Consider the following 23,779-nt stretch of genomic DNA (forward strand, 5'->3'; position numbering starts at 1 on the left):
ATTTTTTGATGCATTCGATTTATTCATATAGTATAATAAATAATAAATTGAATCTATTAGAATCGAATTATGTTATTATATAAAAATTGAATCTTATTATTTCAATTTTCATACATATACAAATGGAAGCCATTTGTTTCGATTTATAGGTATATATCAATTTATATGCAATTTGAATCTAATAAATTTAGTTTAGTACTGATTTGATAAATCAAAGTTAATAAATTTTATTTATATAAAATTAGATCTTGAAACATTCAAATAGCTATTTTTATTTTAGAAAATCTGAATAATTTTAATTGTGAATTGATTTATTCTAATAATTTACCCTAAAAATTAAACATAAAATTATAGTCAGTATAAAATCTAGCTTTCAATGAAAAATGCTCTTAGTAATAATAAGAGTCAAGGCATCGAGATACGACTAAATTATTACTGCACACTTGCACAGTTCCTGAAGTTTTGGGGAAAAGGTGAAAAGGGGAAATAAAGAAAAGGCATCCAGCCTCCAAAGGTTGAGTGACACTCGTGTGAAAGGAAATTGCGGCCAAGCAGAGAACTGAATGCTAAAAACACGGCGTGGTGTGATCCCAAAACTGATTTCCCAACCGCATTCTCTTGAAAGAAACACGTGGCAGTCGCTTTCAGGAGGAGTGAGGGAGACGAGACCCAGCCACCGCGATTTAATTTCCGAGTTTGACCACATGTGCAGAACACCGGGGCTGACACCTATAACACAAGGAAAGGCTACGTGGCACTACCACACGTCTACCTTGCCTTACTGGATTAACCCCGTGGATACACGTTCTAATCATTTTCCTAATTTTGGAGACTCAGTTCTGGAAACTTGGATGATGTGGTGCGCCATTCAGGCTCAGCAGCCTCACTCTCCTATCTTATAAGTTATAAGTAAATCCTAATCATTGAAACAAAATATATACTGGCTTCTAGCTACTCTGTTACCAAGGAGGTGCACTTCTCCTTTTTGTTCCCGACATTAGCGGGTATACATATTTGTCAAGCTTCAACATCTATATATATAGACAAACACTTGGAATTGTTGAGTGAACAGGGATCACGCTGCCAAACATAGAAATCAAGAATTGCCTCCTTCTTTGTATCCCTGCGTTCCATCTTTCTTTCTTTCTTTCTTTTACATAGAAAACCTCCACTACATGAATTTCACTTCTGCTGCATCTTTTTCCACAGGTAATTCATAACCGCCCTACGTCACATATCCTATCTTATCCTATCCTATCCTCCCATGTTTTTCTTCAATTCACTATGCGCTATTCAAATCTCGTTTACTTTACCTAGTTTCTTTTCTTTTCTTTTTTTTTTTTGTTGGAAAAGGAAAATTGCCTGATCAATTAGTTGGAAGCTTCAACCCATAATGCCGCCCCTTTTTTTGAATCCTCCAATGCGACCGGAGAAACCGTATTTTCAATTTGAATTTCCGTAACAACTTCAGGTCATTTTTTAACAAACAATTCGTTACTACGAAATTTCTCAGAGGTTCTAAAATCCTGAAAGGTTTCCAACGGTTTTTCGAATTTTTTGGTTAATTGCTTCGGTGTTATCGCTTAGAAAACAAGATTGACGGCGCTCCAATATCGCGCGTCTTTCTGCCTTTTTCAATTATTATATAATACGCGTTTTTTCAATTGCGATGCCGCTTTGAATGCTTCTAAACTACTCATACATCATATTGTACAGATCGACGAAGACGCAGTAGTTCGGGTTATCACCCTGCAGCCGCCGCCGCCGCCGCCGCCAAACTCCAATTAATTGAAGCTTATCTGATTTGTTCTTAGTCATAGACAATGGATATATTTTACCATCCACACATGGATCGGGAAATTGAATCGCTCATTGAGAGAATACATCCTCCCAGGTACTACACATCATTCGCTCTTCGATTTTCTCTTCTTTTTTTCGCCTGCTTCTGATTTTTGGTTCGATCGGATGGTACGGTTCATTGTAAAGATATTTTAATGGTTTCTGTTATTCTCTGTGTGTATAGGGTCTGCATAGACAACGATTCTTGCCGAGAATGCACCGTAGTGAAGGTTAGCTGCATTTTTCATATCCAACAACTTGCATATGTTTAATACTTTAAAATCATAGCTTATTCATCTAATGTGAACTTGAATTTCTAACTATGCTTGATTATGCTATACATCGTTTTCGTAACCCACTGATTTTGAACCAACCCTAGTCTTGCAGTACTTTATGGTATTAATATTTAATAAATCACTTGATAAATTTTAGGATTATGCTATGCATCAGCAATTAGACAGATATCCATTGTGTTTGTGTAGAAATTCCTGAATTCAACCCACTTTTAGCTTAAGTGTAATACTTTATCATATGTGATGCATCACGATCCAGAGCTTGAGTTGTCACACTTATATACCACTTGCAACCAATTAAAGCGCAATGGATATTATTATCGTGCCTAATAATGGTGTTTACCCTTTCGGCCGTGACAAGTTAGGAGTACATTAGTGGTCTTCAGCTTTATTTGAGACCTATTCGTGAAACAATTTACTTTCTTATCTATTTCTTTTTTGGTGTCATCTCATTTTAGTATAAATTATACTTAAAGACAAATAAATCCCAGCTTCACTCCTAACAAATAAAAACCAAATTAGATTTGTATTCTATGAAAATGACATTATTAGGCAATGGAGAGCCACTGATTTGGGAATCAGAGGCAAACAAAGCAGACTTACGAGCAGAAATAAGCCTCATTTCTTTGTACAATTATTGTACGGTTCAGAGAAGTATTTTAAAATAGAAATAAAAAATATTTTGTATTTAGATATATTTATATAATTATTTTAGATATAAGTATTTTTATTATAAAATTACAATTATAGTTATGAATAAGAAGTTATTTTACATAAAATGGTATTTTTAGAAAATAAAGGGTATAATTATTTTTATTTTAATATTATTGGTTATAATTTATATTTTTTAAATGTGTATATTTGTCTTTTTAAAAATATATGAAGATAAATTACTTATTTTCTGCTTCATTTTTTTTAAAACAATCAACCAAAAAAATTAAATATGTATTTATGTTTTCTAAAAGCACAAACGAGTGAGGTCAATTGATCCAGGACACCAGAAATTAAGGACCAGGCATAGTATCATATATCACGAGATTTAAAAAAATGTTTAACCTTTATATAGATAAATAAATCAAATTCAAAGTTGTAAATATTGTGGTTCCCCTTAACAGGTCGATAGTGCAAACAAGCACGGGATATTATTGGAGATGGTCCAGGTGTTGACAGATCTTGATCTTATTATTTCTAGATCATACATTTCCTCTGATGGTGGATGGTTTATGGATGGTATGTGTCACTCTCTGCACTCCCATTTTCTTTCGCATTTATGATTGAACCAACACTGTAATTAAAGAGGGATAGGAATATATATTATTCGAACACAGAAATCTTTTAAATAACAAAATACTGACTTGTCTCTTTTTAGTTTGTGTCTACTTAAAATTGGTTTACCTGCCCCTCTATGAGGATCACTTACACATTTTTAAATAATAATTTTCTCTGGTGATCAGTAGATAATTGATAAATTGCTTTGTTTGTTGTTGTTGTTGTTGTTACCGTATGACATATGCATGAGTCATGTACACTCTTAGCCCCATAACTACTATCGTCTCTAAACTGCAATATAATGACCCTGTTCTCATCCATGTGTTGTGGTCTGCTCCTTTTTTTTATTATTATTTTAAGTTTTTAACTAGTGAATGAACCCAATTATTATAATGATACAATGCAGTGTTCCACGTGACCGATCAAGCTGGCAAGAAGCTCACGGACGAAACCCTCATGCTCCACATTCAGCAGGTCATCATCTTTCTATCTTTGTTCCCACTGTCCTATCATGTCATCACTTCAAGTATAATCCAAATCAGTACCTATTTCTATCTTGTAAAACCATAAAACAAAATTAACACGAACATATAAGTGTATAAGTATAAGTATAACTAAGCAAATATATTCAACTTACAGAAACTATGTACCACTAGAAGAAAAGGAAATATCTCGAGTGATGAAGATGATGAAACTACGTCAGAACCATATGGTTGCGATGGGCCCCACTCACCCCAAAACACGGCCCTGGAGATGACTGGGCTGGACCGGCCCGGCCTACTATCTGAAATAGCTGCGGTGCTAGCGGAGTTGGGCTGTACCGTGACCTCGGGAATGGCCTGGACCCACAACGACAGAGCGGCCTGCATCATCTACGTAGAAGACGCTTTAAAAGCAGGGCCCATCAAGGACCCAATACGGCTGGGCCACGTTCAAGAGCAGCTTCAGAACGTGGTGGAGGCCCACGGCGATATCGGAGAGAGGAAAAGCGTGAGGCTGAGAAACTTGGCGGCGGGGCGCACCCACACAGAACGGCGGCTCCACCAGCTGATGTACGCGGACAGGGACTACGAGAGCTGCCGTGCGTGTCACGGGGAGAGTAGCGGGGAGCACAAGAAGGGGTGTGATGGGACCCACGTGTCCGTTAGTAGATGCAAGGACAAAGGGTACTGGGTGGTCAACGTGAGGAGCAGGGACCGTCCTAAACTACTCTTTGATACCGTCTGCGTCTTAACCGACTTGCACTATGTGGTGTTCCACGCCGCCATCAGGTCCAAGAGTTCCATGGCCGAGCAGGAGTACTTTATAAAGCACGCCGTCGCTGGCGCTTGTCTGGACGAAGAATCCGAGAGACAAAAGCTCATCTTATGCTTAATCGCTGCCATAGAACGCAGAGTCTCCCATGTACGTCTCATTCCACCCACCATTAAGGTGTATTTTTATTTAAAGTGCATGCATGAATCTGCATATAATATCATTTGTTCGCCATCACTAGCTAACGCGGTACGGTATGTATGCAGGGATTAAGGGTAGATATTCGCACCAAGAATAGGACGGGTCTACTGTCGAACGTGACAAGGGTGTTCCGTGAGAATGGACTATCGGTATCAAGGGTTGAGATTGGAACACAAGGGGACAATGCGGTGGGATCATTCTTTGTGACAGACTCTTCTGGTCAACAAGTCAACCCTAATATAGCGGAGCTGGTGAGACAAGAGTGTGGCGGAACCGTAGTTACTGATCACAAGTCGCCTTATAGGGTTCCTAAATCATCCTCCTCCTCCTTGTTGGCTATGGACGAAACCACCAACAATTTGGTGGCCAAGCCAATAGTTTCTATTGGGAACATGCTATGGTCTCAGATAGAACGCCTTTCAGGTAGTTTTGGCTCCATTAGATCCTGAGAACTGAGAAGCTACCACCTGGGAGCTCTATGTGTCGTCGTGTAAATAAGCTCCATTAGAATTCTTAGGCGTCGTTTCGATTTTAGATTCCTCTAACTAATGACCTTCTTTTCCATTGTCGCTGTACATAGATTTTCCACCGTAAATGAGATTCATAGACTGACCTGCCTACATTAGTTGCTTAAAGCAAATACTTTATTCTGATCAAGGGAAAATCATTTTCATGCTTAGCTGAACGTTTTGAAGAACGCTAAAAATAAACTATGCTTTTTAAGAAGTTAATAGTAAACTCAAAAACCTAAATTATGCTCTTCGCTAATGAATTAATAAACTAACTGTGTCTGCATATTAACAAAAATATAAACTAGAAGCCTAGAACACCAAATAAAATAAGAGTTTAATTTTAATATTGTAAAATATTTTACATAATTATACAATTACATTTGTCACATTCATTTTTTTTATAATTATTTATGCGGTCAATAAAAATCTAATGTATATAACATTATGTAATTGAATTGAATGTATATGTAAAATTATTTTATAATAAAAATAATAAATCACAATAATTTTTTAAAGAGCAGACAAACATTTAAAATCTGATGAAAATAATCAGAAAGTACTTTTTTTTAATAAACAGTAAATAATTTTTGTATTTGACAAACAATTAATACATTTAATATGAAGTTTGGTAAAAATATTTAGATAAGAATTTAGAAGGTATATGATAAAAATCAAAACAAAAGTTCATTTTTCTAAGAGAAAAGTTCAATGTGGCCAATAATTTTTATTTATTTTGACCAGTAATTTTAGTTAACACACATATTGTACGAGTATATTTGAGTATTTTTCTTAGTATCAATTTATAAAAACACGCTGATATTTTTCTTTTTCTAATCATATTTACCAAAAATATATCAAATATAATTTTTAAATCTTTCTTGTGAATATATATTTCACGTGTTTAAATATTTCAAATTTTTATATTATATATATGACACATTGTTAAATATTTTGAATATTTATTTACATTTGTATTTTTATAATAATTTTTATCAACCATGTAAATTTTGTAAGTACCTATTTTGATCATTTACATGTAGAAAACCACTACATTTAGTTGTATCTAGTAAGTGAAACCAAACACTCTTAGTAGTACTCTATTTAAGTATCATTACTACTAAAGCTAATATATACACCAATTTTTAGTCCACAGAAAGTAAAAAATTATGCATTTTGTAGGTAATTAGTTACCATAAATTGACAAGCTTTTTAAATTTTCATTGGTTGATAGTGTGAAAATTCTACTAATACATAAAAATTAGACAGAGAGTACACCAATGCCAAACATTGAATTACCTTACTCGTATTACTCGTATAATTAAAAGGATTAATATTATTAAAGTATCAAACACCTTGCCGAACCAATCCTCTCGCTTCTACCTCTACACATACACACCAAGCTATCAAGACACCAAAGCAGCTTCTACCTCATGCTATCAAGACACCAAAGCAGCTTCTACCTCTACACACCAAGTCACCAATGATCCATGCCTCCAGCATGCTATCAAGACACCAAAGCAACCTACCCTTGGTTTTGACGTGTGTGATGTATTCAACTATTTCCTCATTGATCAGGACTCGAGTGGGTCAATTTGGCATCGGAAAATGACAGGTAGGAATGGTTGAATTCGATTTGCGTATAGACTCTATTGATTTCTATTGATTTTGGCGTACCTGTTATCTAATGTATGCAAAGGGTAATATAATACACTGGCATTTATAAGAACTTTAGAAGCAAAAGTGGAATCCCATGTTTTAAACTTTATCTAATGGAAAATGAAGTGCCAAAACTATCTTGGACAGCTAAACAGGTTATGCGTAGAGCACCAATCCTAACTTGGAATTGAAGTCTTCTCAGGCTTTTATCCACCTTCCAATTCGCAAGAAGGATGTCCATGTACTAAGAATGAATGTAGCTCTAACAATACTTCCCACGAGCATTTTGTTTGGGTAGTGGTTGATGAATAAATAGAACAAACAAGCCCCCGTTTCATTTTTTACTGCTTTAGATAATAGACTCTTCAAATGTGGTTACGAAAAATAAAATGGAAACTTAGGTAGCGTTTAGAAGAGACACAGAGGTTAAGAGACTGAGACTAAGAGACAGATTGAAATAAGTCGCAGTGTTGTGTTTAGTGTAAAGTAAGAGACAGAGACTGAAATAAGAATGAAACTCTAATTTAATTTGTACAAAGAGTAAAATTAGAATTAATTAGTTAAAATAGAATACTTTAGGTATAGAATGTTATTAAAGTTTTAGTCTCCTTCTCAAAAAATTCTAGTCCCCTGTATCCCCACTAAGGTACTAAAATACTAAATTTTATTATCAATTTCTGAACTAACAAATATAATACTAAATCTCAGTCTCCTAGTTTCCGTCCCAGTACTTCAAAACAAATGTTATCTTAGTGCTTTAATTGTATATTTGTATATGTTAGAGCAGAAGAGAAAGGGGAAACATGACAAAATGCGGCATAAATGTTGAAAGGTGGAAAAAGAGAGTACTCTATTGAGATCTCATGATTGATGTGAAGCTGCACAATTATCGTGCATATCTTAGGCCGCTAGAGAACTACAAAACCAACTAGTTAAAGTTTACGCAACACTTACACAGGTAACAGTTTATCTGTCCCATGAACATATTAAATTTTGTTTCCATGTCTTTCAGATTATTTGTCATTAACTGGAGTCGGTACAAAACAATATCGAACCCCTTTTGTGACGCGATAACGCCCACAAAAGCCAATTCGGCAATGTTAATAGAATCAATGAGGGTGTTTGTTGTACATCTACAACTACTAACGCCACTTCTCACATATCAGCTACATTTCTATATTTTTATTATGATTATTAGATTATAGAAACAAACCAAGAGTCCAGCGTAAAACAATTTCAAGAACAAATATATCAGTATAGAAGCCACTTTTATGAATTTCATTAGTAGGATTCTTACTCTGAGAAAATCAAATTTCATGTATATACATCAAAGCCCAAAGGATATCATAGGAGCAATATCTAGATCAAATGGGAACCTTGGAAGGTCTAGACCAAAAAGCCTCACCAAGACTATGAAATATGCATCATGTACTTGAAAATTTTGCTATGGATAAAACCAAGCGGAATAAGGATCATGTAATCAACCTCCTCCTACGGGAAGATGCTGGATTATTTGGATTGTATAACACCTAATTATTACTAAAATAAAAGTTCTACTCATGCTTAATTTGCTTATGTCTCGGTCACTGTATTCCGAACATTTTAGAGGGAAGTTCTCCTGATACCCTATTAAAGCAAATATTTATTGCAGCCGCTACTGATATTTTCTACCTGGCTTCATAAGATCGTTCAAATACAAGTTCAGCCAGTTTAAAGTATTCACAAACAACTTTGAAACAGGAATTCCAATATGAAATCAGATTTTGTTCATGTGTGGTGCAGTTATAAACACACATAACATAATGCCTGGTGGATACAGGCTTTATGTACACATATATGGTTTCCAGTGTTTAATCATAAAGTACAGACACTATGCACATATTCACAAAATAAAAGGGGAATATAGTAAAAACACTTACATCTAGGCCAGTTTCTGAGGCATTGTCATATTACGTCAATGTCATCAACATTCAGCCAATCACTAGAATCCTTGGTTTCGGAATTTCGAGCACTTGAATGCTCAGAACCAGCCTGTCTGCTTAACTGCACCCAATCTCGAGAGTCTTTTGTTGAAGAGTCAGACCCTGATCCAGTCTTTTTATAACTTGAAGCAACATCCTCCTCCTCAAGATCACTGAATGACACGTCCTCTTCATTACCAGCAGGCCCAGAAGTTCCACTTCCACCAACCATTTCAGAACTATCCTCTTTCAACCAGTCATCAGCATCATCCTCATCATATGCTTCATCCAAAAATCTATTTGCTGAAATAGATGATGATTGTTCTGCAGTCAGATTTACCGGTGCTTCTTTAATCATAGACACATCAGTAGTCTGAGTTACAGGATGTTTCTCCATCTCAAAATCAGATATATCCACAGATGGGGCTGCTTCAACCACAGCAGCTTTAACTTGAAGAGGAACTGATTCTAGTGGGACACTGGTTGGCACAAGGAGATCTTGGTCTCCCTCTTTTGTAGGAAAATCACCTTTTGCAGATAAATCACGTTCTTCCTTTTCTGTGCTTCTTTTCTCTAATGTATGGGCTAACATTGCTCTAGCTTCCACTATCTGCACACATTACATGAATTTCAAGTTAATATGTCTCTATTTTATGAATTAGTTGCATGTGGTTAAAGTATTTAGACAATAAAGTAAATATCATAATCTTGGTTATACAAGGCATGAACAATGGTTAGGCCATGAAATTTCTGAAATAAGCCAAACAAATACATCAAGGCAAGAACAATCACTTCCAATTAGCATTTCACTCACCCGTGGGGTTGATAGAAGATCGGCATCACTTTTGTTGAGTCTAGGGTGCAAGAGTACAAAATAAATCACCCAAAAGCAAGCATCGCTCATATATGCCGGACAAAGTTCCATTCTAAGAGAAGCTAAGCTTGGAGCTAGACTTTCAACAGCTAGAGCGTGTTCTTGTTGCACATCAGACAAATCAAAATCTGCATTGAAATAAAATTTTGAAGATAAAGAAGCAGAACACACACGTGACATCCTAATGCCATAACTCTTCTTATCCAAAAGAAGGTTCTTAAGATGAACAAAGCGAATTCTAAACAGTTTTAGCTGCTAAACATTTCGACTAGAAACAAACAAAAAAATGGTGATAATGAAAATATTGATTTTCATGGAATGGGAAAAGTAAACATTACTGTACAGATTACCAAGCTTCAAGTTCAAGCTCGACAGAGTTGTTAACATGTAAGAGAAATAAATCAATAAAAGCATACAGTCGCTAAGTTCATAATGTGTTGATGTTAAAAAGGATTAGTCTCTATGAAATTTGTGAGCAAAGTAGTAAATTAAATCACATCTAAATTTCGAATAACAAATAATTAATTAAGATTCAGATATTCCTGTAACCATGACCTGGAAAAACTGCATTTTGTGCTTTTGATTGCTCTGATTCCAAAAAAAGAAGTAGCATTCAGGAAAAGAAATTAGCGATGATAAGAAAGACAGAAATTACCTACTTATTAATTCTGATAACAGGGAAAAGAAAATTGAATATACCATCGGAATCGGCAGCGTGAGGTAGAGGGAAATCCAACCAAGTCTCGGGATGCATCGCAACGTCTCTGGCAAAGAGCACAACGTCCTCGGTTATTCCAACCACACCTTCGAGATCGTAATCATCTTCTTCGGGTCGAATCTGAAGGAAATTCGACGCCATCTTCGTCAACTCCGATACCGCCTTGTTCTCGGAAAGCTTGGAGATCCCACTCCTGAACCTCCCGCTGATCTCCGCAAAATCGCTTCGGATTCCAGCAATGAGGTCTTCTTCTTCTTCTTCTTGCTCTCTCGGCGGTGCATCCGAATCGAGGTTGCCTGCAGGATGGGCGGCGAGAGCGTGGTCGGCGGGAGGGGGAGGGGGAGCGAGGAAGGAGGCGACGCCCCATAACTGGCGGGAAATGGATTTGGTGAGCTCGGAGAGGTCCTCTTTGACGCCGCGAGGGGTGGATGCGGGGGACGGGGATGAGGGTGAGCGTGGATCGGGTATAGTCGAATCTGAATCGGGTTTGGTGTTGGGAGGATGGGGCTCATTGGCGTTAGGAGGGTTATGGTGTTGTTGTTCGTCTTCGTCGTCGAGTCTGAGTGAGTTAGCAATAGTCCTTGCGAACCAGGACATGGTTGATTCCAATCTCTCTCTCTCTCTCTCTCCAACCAGGTTTCAAGTTTCAAGTTTCATCCATGATGATCGATGAGTTCATCACTACATTACTGATGAGGACCTCTAACCTCTTAACCAGATAATACCCTTTGTCTCTTATGCGGCGTCGTTTCGCCCTCTACTAAACTACGAAGTACAAAGTACAAACATAATAATTTTCAATCATCTAACAGTTCAGTTATAAAATACATTGATCTGCAATAAAATAATCCACATTTTGACTCTTAATATATGATTTTAGTTTGACAAAATCATTATTTTTGCAACGAAAATTGACTCATGCATTTAATCTAATTTTTGTTAGGATATTTCTAAACAGGCATATAAAAAAAAAATTGATCACTAATACAGTAATACTTTTTTCAATTTTTTATCCTTTTGTTATTCTTGTAAAAAATTCTAAAAAAAAAAATAAGTTTTAAAGGAGTTTCTAAAGTTGTATTCGAACTTCAAAATGGTTATTGAATTTAATAGTTACTCAATTTTATTTTCGAACTTGCACTCCAAAACTCATACTAGTCCCTAATGCACTTTTCGTACATCGAAACACTGAAACAACGTTGTTTTATATTTAAAAAAAAAAAAAAAACTCCGAGTCTCCCCTTCCTTAACCCGAGTCCCTTTTCCTTTTTCTCTGTTGCCGCTTTTTGTCGACCTCCGTTATGGTGTCGCGCCGCACCGCTCCCCTTCTCCAACCTAGTCTCTTACACTCTTGTCTTCTCTCTATCTCTTTCTGCCTCTCCTTCTCTTGTCTCCCTTGCCTCCCTGATATCAAAATTAATTCCTCAATTACTTCATTTTATTTTTCTTTATATACCCAGTATAAAACAACAAATGAATAGAGACAGTATATATACTTTTAAATTACGTGAACTTTATGCAGTAAATTAATGAAACAAAGATTCCAGTCAAGTAAAAAAGAGATTACAAAAACAGAGTTAAACACATGCCAAAATCAATGTATTCAGACATCCAGAAAAACTCCATTGCAATAAAAAAATAAAAAAAAGAATCCATACAAAAGAAAAAAAACAAAGAGAAAAAATTAGGTTGGAAAGTGGGGCGAGCATCGTGGTGCCGTGACAAAAACCGACGAGAGGCGGTGGCAGAGACCTCGGGTTAGGAAGTGCCTTAGGTTGAGGAAAGAGAAGAGAGATGGGAAGGGCTTCAAATTAAGAAAGGGAAAGGGAAAGGGAAAGGGAAAGGGAAAAGGAAAAAGGGAAAAGGGAACTGAGGATAGGTTGAGGAAGAGAAAGAGGAGCATGGAAGGAAAAGAGAAAGAGAAATTGGGGTAGGATTGACAAAGGAAAAAGGGACCGTAGAAGGAAAAGGAAAAGGAAAACTGAGGATGGGGAAGAGGAAGGGGAGCGTGAAAGAGAAATGAGAACTGAGAAAGGGCTGGGGAAAGAGAAAGGAACCGTGGAAAGAAAAGGAAAAGGGAAATTTGGAAAGGGGAAGGGGAGCGTGAAAGGAAAAGGGAAAGGAGAACTAGGAAAGGGTTGGGGAAGGAAAAGGGAGTGTGGGAAGGGTTGGGAAGGGGGTGTTTTTCTTTTTTTTTTTTTTAATAAATACAAAACGACGTTGTTTTTAGGGTTCCGATGAATGGAAAATGCTTTAGGGACTAATATGAGTTTCGGAATACAAGTTCGGGGATAACTATTAACTTAAAGGACCACGTTGAGACTCAAGTACAATTTTAAGGACCACTTTGAATCTTAACTCAGAAAAAAAAAAACAAACATTGTTAGATTGAAAACATATATTTTAGAGTGAATACCAAACTCGATCCTTGATAATTTTTTCGAAGGACTACAAGGCCTCTAAACAAAAAAAAAAGATTAAAGTATCGTTTTTGTCCCCAACGTTTGGGGTAAGTCCTATTTGTGTCCCTAACGTTTAAATCGTCCTATTCGTCCTATTTGTATCCTTAACGTTTATAAAAGTGATTCAATGTTATCCTACTTTGAATTATACTAACAAAGCAGATTATATTTTTCAATTATTCTCACTTGGATGTATTCATTCTCAATTAGGTCTCACTTGGATGTGTTCGATTTTAATATTATACCCACTATTTGTGTTTAGATTCAATTATGTCCCTAGAAAAGTGAATTATGTAAATGTTGTAGGAATTAGTTTCAACATTTGATGAACTATTTTTCGAAGTAGATCATCGATTCTATCTCATACATTTGTATTCTAACTTCAAGAAGAGATTTTTAAAATTCAAACTAAAGCGCCCATGATGTGTAATTGACGGCAGGATAACATTGACTCACTTTTACAAACGTTAGGGATACAAATAGGACAATTTAAACATTAGGGACACAAATAGAATTTACCCCAAACGTTGGGGAGAATTCGAAATGTGATGGTCAAAGAAATTATGAAGACTTGTGGATATATTTATGTGTAAATATATATGTGGTTTAATTTATTTTTAATATATATTTGTATTTTTTTTTAAGTTAGGATGAGACTTAAAACTGAGATCTCTAAGTGAGGATGAAGAGTATATTTGTATTTTAATATATATTTTATATTGACAACTAATTTTGGTAATTAATTTTAATATACACATAATATAGTCATATTAGTTATTAGAAGAAAATAACTTCTACTATGATTTTATTATAATTTTTTAATTATTATAATTCTCTATAAATAAGAATTTTAAAATTAGTAAAAGAAGTTAAAATCATTTGACAAGTACTCTCAACATTCTAATTATCTGAGTTAACAAATTCACAAAAAAAAAACTTCTTTTTTGTACTTTTTCTTTAATTTCTTTCTTTTACTTTTATTGTAACGTTTAACTTTGGAATTCTATAAAATTAATATATTTATCTATATTTTAATATTTCTTTTTTTTCTTTTAATTCTTTTATTGATATTATCTTTGACTACTTGAAAACCTACAATATTTGATAGTCGATCATCTACAATAAAAAATTACAAAAAAATATCAATAAAATAAATTAGCACGCGTAGTAGGACAAATTGTATAGAACAATATCAATAAAAAATCAATTCTTCAAGCTTTGAAATTCTGTAAAGTTAAACAGTAAAAAAAAATCTTCTTTTAACTTTGAAATTCTTTAAGTATAGTTAACTCTCTCATAACAATGACTCAAGAAAAAATAAGAAAGAGTTATCATAATTTGAGAACTATGTTGTCACAAAAAATTGAGTTAAACTTCACTTTGGTCTCTAAGATTGGTGAGTTGCACTGATTTAGTCATTGAGATCCCAATTGCACTAAATTAGTTTCCCAGATTCGAAAAAATGCACCACGTTAGTCCTTTTCTCAATTTTCATCACCGGAACACTGACACCGTTAGTGACGTGGCTAGTTCTTGCCATGCTAGACACAGTAACGGTTAGATGACATGGCAATAAATTTGATTAGCTCCAATTTAGTCTTTATCCCCTTTTATAATCAAAATTTTTGCCCTAACTTCTTCCTCTTCTTCTTCTACCCATTTTTTTTGTTCTTCGTCTTCTTCCTCATTGTGCAGCTTTCTGGGTTTAGGATCATGAGTGCAAGTGGGAGTCAGAGTTCCATGCGGTCAAACAAAAGGATCTCCAGAGGAACTAGTAGAGCATCGAGTGTTCTAGAGCGGTGTGGGTGTGGCTGTCGCCCTATTTTTCGGTGGTCTACAACAGAGGCTAACCCTAACAAGCCATTCTTTGGGTGTCCTAACTACAATATCAGTGAAAAGAGGGGGTGTGGTTTGTTTGTCTGGACTAACATTGGAGAAGAAGACATCAGTGGAAGGGTGACTGCTACTGAGGATGTTGATGAACTGAGGGTCAATCTGGCTTGGAGAATTGGGAAGTTAGAAGCTGAAGTTAGGACCCATAAATTGTACATGTTATTGTTGGCTCTATTTATAATGTTTGTTGCTGTTTTCATGTTGGTATTTAAGGTTTGAGGATGATTATGTTTTGATGTGATTAGGGTTATTGTAAAGTAGAAGAAAGAAAAAGTGTCATTGTCAATTATTGAAGTTGGTAGTCTTGTTATAAACATAAACCAAGAACTCTGTTTTTGTCATCCAACAAAATGATGAAAAAATATTGTAAAAAAGAACTTGTAGTAGCATAATTAAAAGTAGAACAATTTGTCATAATAATAATAAGATGTTATCATAACAATGAGTTTTCAACATGAGTATTAACAAGTAAAACACTTGCCATATCAGTGACAACTCCCCCACAAAATTAAAAGCTAGTTCTAAATTCAAAATACACCAATAACAAGGATAGAGAGTGTCATCAACCTTACAATGTTTCCAAATATAACAATTGGTCTAATGTCATATACTGAAGCCAAAAAATAAAAGTATGATTCATAAAAAGATTCTTAATTCAACTACATCTTCATTACTTCTTCCTTGGGGGCTTTAAGCCGGGTGTTGGGACAAATTTCAAGAAGCTGGCCAGTCTGAAATATGTGGCTGAGCTTGCTCCTTGCAGGGATCCATGGTGATCAGTCCTGATGGTAGTGAGGACTTCCTTCTGGTCTACAACTTGGATGGCCTCGAAAGTGGTGCCTATTCCAATTAAATAATACCCAAATTTAGGCTGATTGTGCACAATAATTTTAGATGTGGTTTGTTAAACTAAATGATTTACCTCTTGAGACTCTTGTGCATCTGAGTAGTTGGGTTGAGAAAGGTCGATCTCAACTTTTTGAACATTAACAGGTTGAGGTGCAGGATCTGGAGGAGCTTGACTTGGGGTGCATCTTGATTCGCAAAAGGTAGAGGAACATTTATAGCTTCTGGTGTGACAGTATTTGGATCAACAGTTGATCCTAGTGCTGCATTTCCTTGTGCATTGAATTTAGTTTTAACAGCAGTGACAACATCAACTGCTCTCTTCTTTGGACAACCTCTTTTTATATGCCCCTTTTGTAGGCAATATCTGCAAATGAAGGGTTTCAGTTGTCTTTTTAGGACTCTAGTAGGCTTAGATTTTTTTGCTTCCTCCATTGTCCTCGTCTGCATCTTTTCTTCTTTTCTTTGTAAGTGGTCCAGTCTTTTTCTTGGTCTTTGGTTCTTGGGGCCTGTTGGACTCAGATTTCTCCCAAAAATTTTGTCTAGGTAAGAAATTTATGTAATGGGCATAAGTGTCTTTATATGTGTCCATGGTGAGCCACTTATGATAGAAATCTCCAGGTCCCCTGTTCACCCTTGCAAGAGCCGCACAAGCATGCACACAAGGCATTCCTAAAGAAAACAGCAAACAAAGATATCATTAAAGTATTTAATTATTCCAAAGAAAGCATATGTGAATCCTAGCTAATTACCTGTTAACATCCAGAACTGACATGTGCATAGCCGCTTGCCCAAGTCCACCATCATGTTTGTTGGATATCCATGCACTTTAAACTTCTCATACTCATCATCTCCAGTCCAGATTGACAACCAATTTTTAGACTCCTTTCTGATCTTGTCCAGTATACTTTGAACCACTAGTGGTAGCTTCCCTACATGGCTGGCCAGCTTAACCTTGTTTTTAGCTATCGTTCTCATCACGAACATTCTGACCTCCTCAAGTAGAGTGATTATTGGCTTGGCCCTTACTTCTTTAATTCTTGCATTAAATACCTCGCATGCATTATTGCATATGTTGTCAAGCTTTGGTCTATGACTGAATGTTGACTTTGTCCATGACTCCCTAGGCCACTTGTTCAGGTAATTCCATGCATCTTCATTAATTTTCTTAATCTTGTTCATATTATCAGAGAAGTCTTAATACGTGGTTGATCTTGTGCATTCCCAGAGTAAACCCCTTAACTCTAGATCTTTCCACTGCTTGTTAAAGTTTTTCCATAGGTGCCACATGTAGAACCTATGGTGAACATGCGGCATGACTTCCTGGACAGCAGATATAAGGCCCTGCATGCGAAGACAACAACTTATTTCACTTTTGTCGTGATACATAATAGTCCCTCAGATACAATAAATAAACCCATAATAGTCCCTAACATTTGTTTAATGAATACATAATAGTCCCCTACCTTTAAATCGTTCTCTAATTTGGTCCCTATATTACACTACTCACACCAAATAAAATATTCCAGCTAGAAGGCAAGTCCTATTCAAACCAATCTATGGTGCAACAGTAAAGAACCATACAAGAATTCTATTCTGGAAACATACAATAATTGTATTCCGAAATATGACAACAATCACAACTAATCAACAAGCTCAACTACACTATTTATAATCCAGCTTCCATTTAAGAAACAAGCGTAGCTAAATTAAAAAAGAAAATAACAAAAGGTACCATGGAAGGAAATAAAGATAATGAATGAGTATACCTTTTGCATGTCACTCATAAAGAACCATTTGTTTTCTTTGTAGTCTCCGAGGTCCTCGTGGAGCAGTTCCAGAAATCACTTATAATTCTCCGTATTCTCCACATCCACAATTTCCCAAGCTATAACATATATGTGATAATTTGTGTCCTGACCCATTGCGGATAAAATCTGGCCTCCCCTGTATTTTAAGGAATACCCCATCTAATCCAATCAGTCACCTACATCCTGCCTTAAATCCATTCTTGTAGCCACTAAGACAAACATACATATTCTAAAACACCACCCCTCCATCTGGCTATGGAATAGTGTCAATTCTCACTGTTGATCTCGGGTTACACTCTAGAAATGTTTCACCATAGTCCCTCACCATTGTATATTGGGCCTTCTCATCTCTTTATACTTAGCTCTAGCATCTGCCAATGCTCTAAAAATTGAATTTCTATTCAAAATCAGGTCACATTTAGACTTGAAGTACACAACTGCCTCACATTGTCTAAATTTAGGATACTTCCTAACTTTCTTCACTAACTTGTTAGTCAACCAACTCCTATTTGCAGCTCTGTTGGTGGCTTCTCTAGGACATGTGTGGTCATCGTTGAATGTTTTAATCTGCCAACATGTTTTTTCATGATCCCTTGAGGCATAAACTACCCAATTGCATTCCTCAACCTTGCACACAGCCCTACATCTGACAGCATCATTCTTAATAAATTGAATCTATCTACCTTCTTGAATTGTAAACTCCCTCATTGCCTCTCTGAATTCATACTTTGTATTGAACTTCATTCCCACCTCAAGTTTCAAATCACCAAACCGAATACTATCTCTAAATATTGGAAAAATATCATCAGGCTCTTCTTCTGAAAATTCATCTTTTGAAGGGGGAGGAGTCTTCAGCTCCTCGGAGTGCCAGGAGTTGGCCCCATCAAACTTTGCTCATGTGTCCAAAGCATTGTCAAGATTTTCATCCCCTGTGATAAGGACTTATAAGAAGTTTAAGTCCACCTCGCACTCCTCATCATCCACCACCAATGCATCATCATCATTACTTAACTTCCTTTTAGATTTTGCAAAAGCCTCTACAGGTGCATGCCTCAACTTAAAGTTTCTTGCCTTGTCTTTATCAATTTTTCCAACTGTGTCATCACCACTTGAGATATCATCTCCCCCAAGTTCATATGAACTATTCTCTATGGTGTGTTCATCTTCAAAAGAAGACAACATTACAACTTATTTTTTCTTGTGTGGTTGCTGGACTTGCCTCACTCTTGAAGCAGATCTTGTGCAATAGGCTTTGGTTTTGTAATTGAGATTCGAGTTTCTCTTGGGCTTGGACAGACATTTGGAGCTGGACTTGGGCTTGGAAGAAGATGTATTGTTGGATTTTGACTTTGAGATGGCCTTTTCCTTAGGTTTAGTCTTTGGGCAAGTTAGAGAGTCTTTTTCTTAGGCTTTGCAGTAGTAGCTTGGTTAGGGTTAGTGTTGGTAATGGGTTTATTGATGTGGGATATTGGGTTATTAGCACCAGGATTTGTTGGTTCTATGCTGTTGGGTGGTGAGGTGTTACCAGCCAGGACAGTGGGCTTATTGTCTTCGTTGGGATTAGAATTGGATGTGGTTCTGGGTTCATTGTTGGGAGACAGGGTGTGGTTAGCTTGTTTTGGGATCTTGCTTGTTAGGGGGTTCATTGCCAGGCATTGTTACATCTTTCTCATTAGGCTTGGTAGGGCTATATTTTTTGGGTGATTCAAGGTTGGTTTTGTTTTCCATCTCGACCCTGGGCTCACCAACCACTCTGAGCTCATCATGCTCATCTTCGACATACAGAACAATCTTCTTCCCCTCTAGAAGTTTTGGTGATGACACTGCATGCTCAAAATAAATATCAACCAGCCCATCATTCTCTTGAGCTATGAAACACATCTCTCTTAATTCATCATCAGAATTCAGAGCTCTTAAACCACTGTCTAAACTCCTCCTAGGAACATGCCACCAACATTCTTCTATCTTACCATATCCTAGTTCTTTATAATAATTCCTCACCCAGAATATATCCAAAGTATCTTGATCAATATCACCAACACATGCCTTCTTATCAGGGGAATAAATAGTTATCCCATTCTCATCTTTTGAAACTTTTTCCCATAGTGGAACATAATATCTAACTGTACATCCATCTGCATGGTTCAAAAGAATTTATTTTCATCAACAGTAACACACACTGATAACTTTAAGGCAGTTTTCATCAATAACATTCATAACAGGCATAGAAAATATCATAAAAAAATACGATCACTCATGCGAAGGTGCTAATTGTTCCACCATCGAAACAGAGTATAAAATGAAACCTCTAAACAGTCCCACAAAACATCAAAATAAAACCCTAGTACAAAATTAGCTTCAAAACTTGTGGACTCACAATATACAAAACATTTAACCATGATCAACAAACATCACATCATTCCATTAAATTTGAAAAAATAAAATTTTATGATCCTCACTAACCTCGATGACAAGATAGAAGATCTCTGTAGTGGCAAACGAACGGTTCCGACAACTGCACAGTGAACATCGTGTTCCAATGGTCTCCAGAAATCATATTACAGCTATCTGCTGCTATTTTGGGTCACTCATGGAAGAGAAACTTTTTTTTCTGTGTCACTCCTGGAGAAGTAGAAGATAAAGAGTCGACACAAAATAGGGTGTCTAACGTTTTATTTCTCATCACATACAAACGACGTCGTTCAAAGGGGGTGTTTAGCGCCAAATTAGAAACGATGTCGTTTCATTCTGTCCAGCGTGGCAAGAACTAGCCACGTCACTGACGGCGTCAGTGCTCCGGTGACAGAAGTTGGGAGAAGGACTAACGTGGTGTATTTTTTCGAATTTGGAGAACTAATTTAGTGCAATTGGAATTTCGAATACTAAATCAGTGTAACTCACCAATCTCAATCTCAGAGACTAAAGTGGAATTTAACTCCAAAAAATTTAATGAAATGTTAAAAATCTAAAATAATCGACAGAAATGTCAAATACCTTTGAGTTCCACAAACAACTAATTTGCCTGAGATATTAAAAGAAATGCGTGGAGCAACATAATGTGAAAGAAATTGTTACTCAAATGTTGAATATGAATGGTTTTAATGTTGGGACTATCAAATAACTTGGTTTTGTATCACAATTTCTTAAATTTGTTCAAGAAACTAAATTGTTTGAAGACTGAAAAGTTCTCAAGTTATTTTTTATATTTTCTAGAAAAAGTCAGACAATAAAATACGTAACAAGGTATATTTTTAAAATTGGTCACATTGCTACAAATAAATATCTTAAATGAAAATTTTTTTTCCATCCTCATTGACCAAGCATGCATTTATATAGTTTCTACCCTCCCACCAAATTTATTCATTTTTAGGTAGAATTAGAAAAAAAAAAATCTATGAACAAATTTTTAAAGAAGATATAAAAATTGGTCTATCTAATTTGTATAAAGTCAAACCATTTTAAAATAAGTTAATTTGATTCGGACAAATAAAAAATAATGTCACATTTCTATACTTAAAAATAAATTTATAAATTTGGTGGCACATGATTTTAAGTTTTTTATTTGAAAGAAATTAATTGATCAAAAATTTTTGGATTTGTTTGAATTGTTGAAGAAATTGAAAAAATCATTAAATAATAAAAAAAGAAAAAAAAATTGTTGAAGATAATATTGTTGAAATTATTGAATAATATTAAATATTTATATTTTTTTTCGATCAAAAATAAATACTAGAGGCATTTGCTAGATTGAAAATAAATATTTTTTTCACATATATGTAAAATTGGTTATGTGCTCATGTATAGCAATTTGGCTTGGTATTCGAAATATGATGGTGGAAAAAATCATGAAGACCCATCAAATAATATGTATGACAAAAATTCAGTTATATACTCACAGAGAGGTTATTATTTATGTACTCTAAAATTATAATTTGCATACACTCATAGAAAAATTTTCGTTTACGTTTTTTACTCTTTCCTTTCACATTTTTTTTGTACTTTATTTTTTTTAGTTTCTTTTGTTCTTTTTACTTTTGTTGTAATATTTAACCTCAAAACTATTTAAAGTTATTTATATATATTTCAATATATTTTTTAAATTTTCTATTGATATTGTCTCTAATTTAAAAATTCACAACATTTGATAGTCGATTATCTACATCGATAAATTACAAACAAATTAATAAAACAAACATAAAATCACTAAATTTGTAATATGCAAATATTTCATTTCTTTTAGAAGGTTTGAAAAAAAAAATTAAACTGTACTTTTTAGAATCCTTTTTCTTATATATCTCCTTATTTTTGGTGTTTTATCGAATTAAAATTATTTATCATTTCTTTTATTCAAGGGTTACTTTTATTAAAAATTGAAATTTTGAAGAGTCAAAACTTTAATTTAGTCTATTAAAATTTTGATATATTTTTTATTGTACTAAAAAAAGCATAAAAATAGTAATATTTTAAAATAAAAAATTTTAATAAGTATTCATAGATATTGTTCATATCTAAACCTACATGATACAAGCCTAGTTCACTTCGCTCCTAACATATAAGCTAAGTTTGAGATTGGCCCTATTAAGATCGGCCCAAGACAGGAGGCCTACTCCACATGGGTTAGACTTGCTTGGACACGGGTCTCTGATCTAAAGCCTGTAACCGGTCCGACTTGGGGAACAAGGCAAGCGCACCTCCCCACTACTTCGGTTATCACCTTTAGATGATAACCACCCAGAGCATAGAAACTTAGAAAGTAACTTTTCACTTTATTAGAGAATAATCATCCATGATCTTCAAAAATCATCAATAAAAAATGACTAAGTCTACATTACTACTATATAAATACTCTAACACATATGTATTTTTTTTAATTCAATCTAACCTAAAATCTGCTTAAATTGTGTCGAAGTCAGATTTCTTCCAAAAAAGGTTTAGACCTCATGTACAATTTCAAATTCATGTTAATTTCAGGTAACACCTCAAAATATTTGCGCCGTTACCGAAAAACCTAAAGTGACGTTCTTGTAAATGGCAAATAGTGACATAAACGATGGTGAAACGGTCTCTAATTCTAGTTCTCATACCAGAGGTCGTGGCCGGAATTGTCGTCTTCTTTTTTTCGTCATTTCTTTCCCACGTTCCTCCATCTATTCCACATTTACCTCCTCCACATTTCCATGAGCATCATAGACACCCTTCTTCTCAATCTCGTCAGACTTCACCTCAACCTCATCAACTCAACCATCCAGTTTTTCATATTGAAGGAGAAGGGCATAACATTGTCAAAATTTTGGGACTGGTGTATAATTATTTGAGGTGGTTTGAACAACTGGAATCCAAGCAAGCTCGGCAGGAAGACGTCAAGCACCAGCTCAAAAAGGAGATGCAATGCCGAAAAGAGGCTAACAAAAAGACTAAAAAGATGGATATATGCACAATTGATAGATCCGTATTTTTTTTTCATCGATTTTTTATTCTAGATCTTCTTCGAGAATGATTTTCATTAGTTGCCGTTGGAATGGCTTATTTTGCAAAATTGAATAAATCTAAATATATCTAGAAAAAGTTATTGACAGGTCCAATAAAGTGAATTTGGGACAGAGATAAAATAGAATATGTAAGTTTTTTTTTTTAAATTAAAAATATGATGTAAGTTTATCTTACAAATAAAAATATAATTTATTAAAATTTGTATCATATATTTATATATAAATACATATAAAATTTAATTTATTTTTAATGTGTATTTTATATTCGTAATTAATTTTAATAATTAATTTTAGTGTACACTTAACGAAATTAATAAAAATATAACTACAAATTAACCCCCCAAAAACTAAAAGAAAAAAAAAAGTATAGGTGCCAAAGTGTAAATGCTAGTGTACGATAAGATATATTAGAAGAGTAAATGTAGTATCAATAATTAATAAGATATCACACCCACACCCATTAACTAGATTTAAAATGCGAGTCAATCGATCTTTTCTTAAATGAACTTACTCAGGCGAATATAATCAATTAATCATTCGTGATGTTTAGGAGCTAATCCTTTGTTTTTTCATCATTACGCACTACCCAGATCCCGCTTATATCTTAGGGCCACAAGTCAAGGGAGGGGGAAAGTGGACATGGTGGGGAGAACTGTTAAATGATTTAACTAATTTAACTAAATTTTCATTTAACGCCTCTC

The 23,779-nt window shown here is 35.0% G+C and overlaps 3 protein-coding genes across 6 annotated transcripts; 1 reads left to right on the forward strand and 2 right to left on the reverse strand.

Moving 5' to 3' along the window:
• Positions 1 to 598: 598 nt before the first annotated feature.
• On the forward strand, positions 599 to 5,476 carry ACR1 (ACT domain repeat 1). 4 transcript variants are annotated; one of them, XM_016346113.3, is made up of 7 exons: positions 599 to 1,209; positions 1,717 to 1,894; positions 2,024 to 2,069; positions 3,248 to 3,362; positions 3,808 to 3,875; positions 4,041 to 4,832; positions 4,922 to 5,476. In XM_016346113.3, exons 2-7 carry the CDS (start codon positions 1,824 to 1,826, stop codon positions 5,303 to 5,305), a joined length of 1,476 nt encoding a protein of 491 aa, XP_016201599.1. In that variant the 5' UTR covers positions 599 to 1,209; positions 1,717 to 1,823; the 3' UTR covers positions 5,306 to 5,476. The 4 variants fall into 4 exon arrangements, with proteins under 4 accessions (XP_016201599.1, XP_016201603.1, XP_088344811.1 ...); XM_016346117.3 differs by having other exon boundaries at positions 4,041 to 4,805; XM_088488685.1 differs by having other exon boundaries at positions 936 to 1,471.
• A 3,278-nt stretch (positions 5,477 to 8,754) lies between these two features.
• On the reverse strand, positions 8,755 to 11,399 carry LOC107642687 (uncharacterized). Its single transcript, XM_016346118.3, has 3 exons — positions 10,559 to 11,399; positions 9,800 to 9,987; positions 8,755 to 9,595 (listed from the first exon to the last, which is right to left on the reverse strand). Exons 1-3 carry the CDS (start codon positions 11,172 to 11,174, stop codon positions 8,969 to 8,971), a joined length of 1,431 nt encoding a protein of 476 aa, XP_016201604.1. The 5' UTR covers positions 11,175 to 11,399; the 3' UTR covers positions 8,755 to 8,968.
• Positions 11,400 to 15,850: 4,451 nt separating this feature from the next.
• Positions 15,851 to 16,960, reverse strand: LOC148563281 (uncharacterized). Its single transcript, XM_088486712.1, has 3 exons — positions 16,531 to 16,960; positions 16,288 to 16,450; positions 15,851 to 16,145 (listed from the first exon to the last, which is right to left on the reverse strand). Exons 1-3 carry the CDS (start codon positions 16,958 to 16,960, stop codon positions 15,851 to 15,853), a joined length of 888 nt encoding a protein of 295 aa, XP_088342838.1.
• Between the last annotated feature and the right edge of the window lie 6,819 nt (positions 16,961 to 23,779).

Source organism: Arachis ipaensis, chromosome B5 (assembly GCF_059453495.1).
Source record: "Arachis ipaensis isolate K30076 ecotype BB chromosome B5, ASM5945349v1, whole genome shotgun sequence".
NCBI classification, from domain to species: Eukaryota; Viridiplantae; Streptophyta; class Magnoliopsida; order Fabales; family Fabaceae; genus Arachis; species Arachis ipaensis.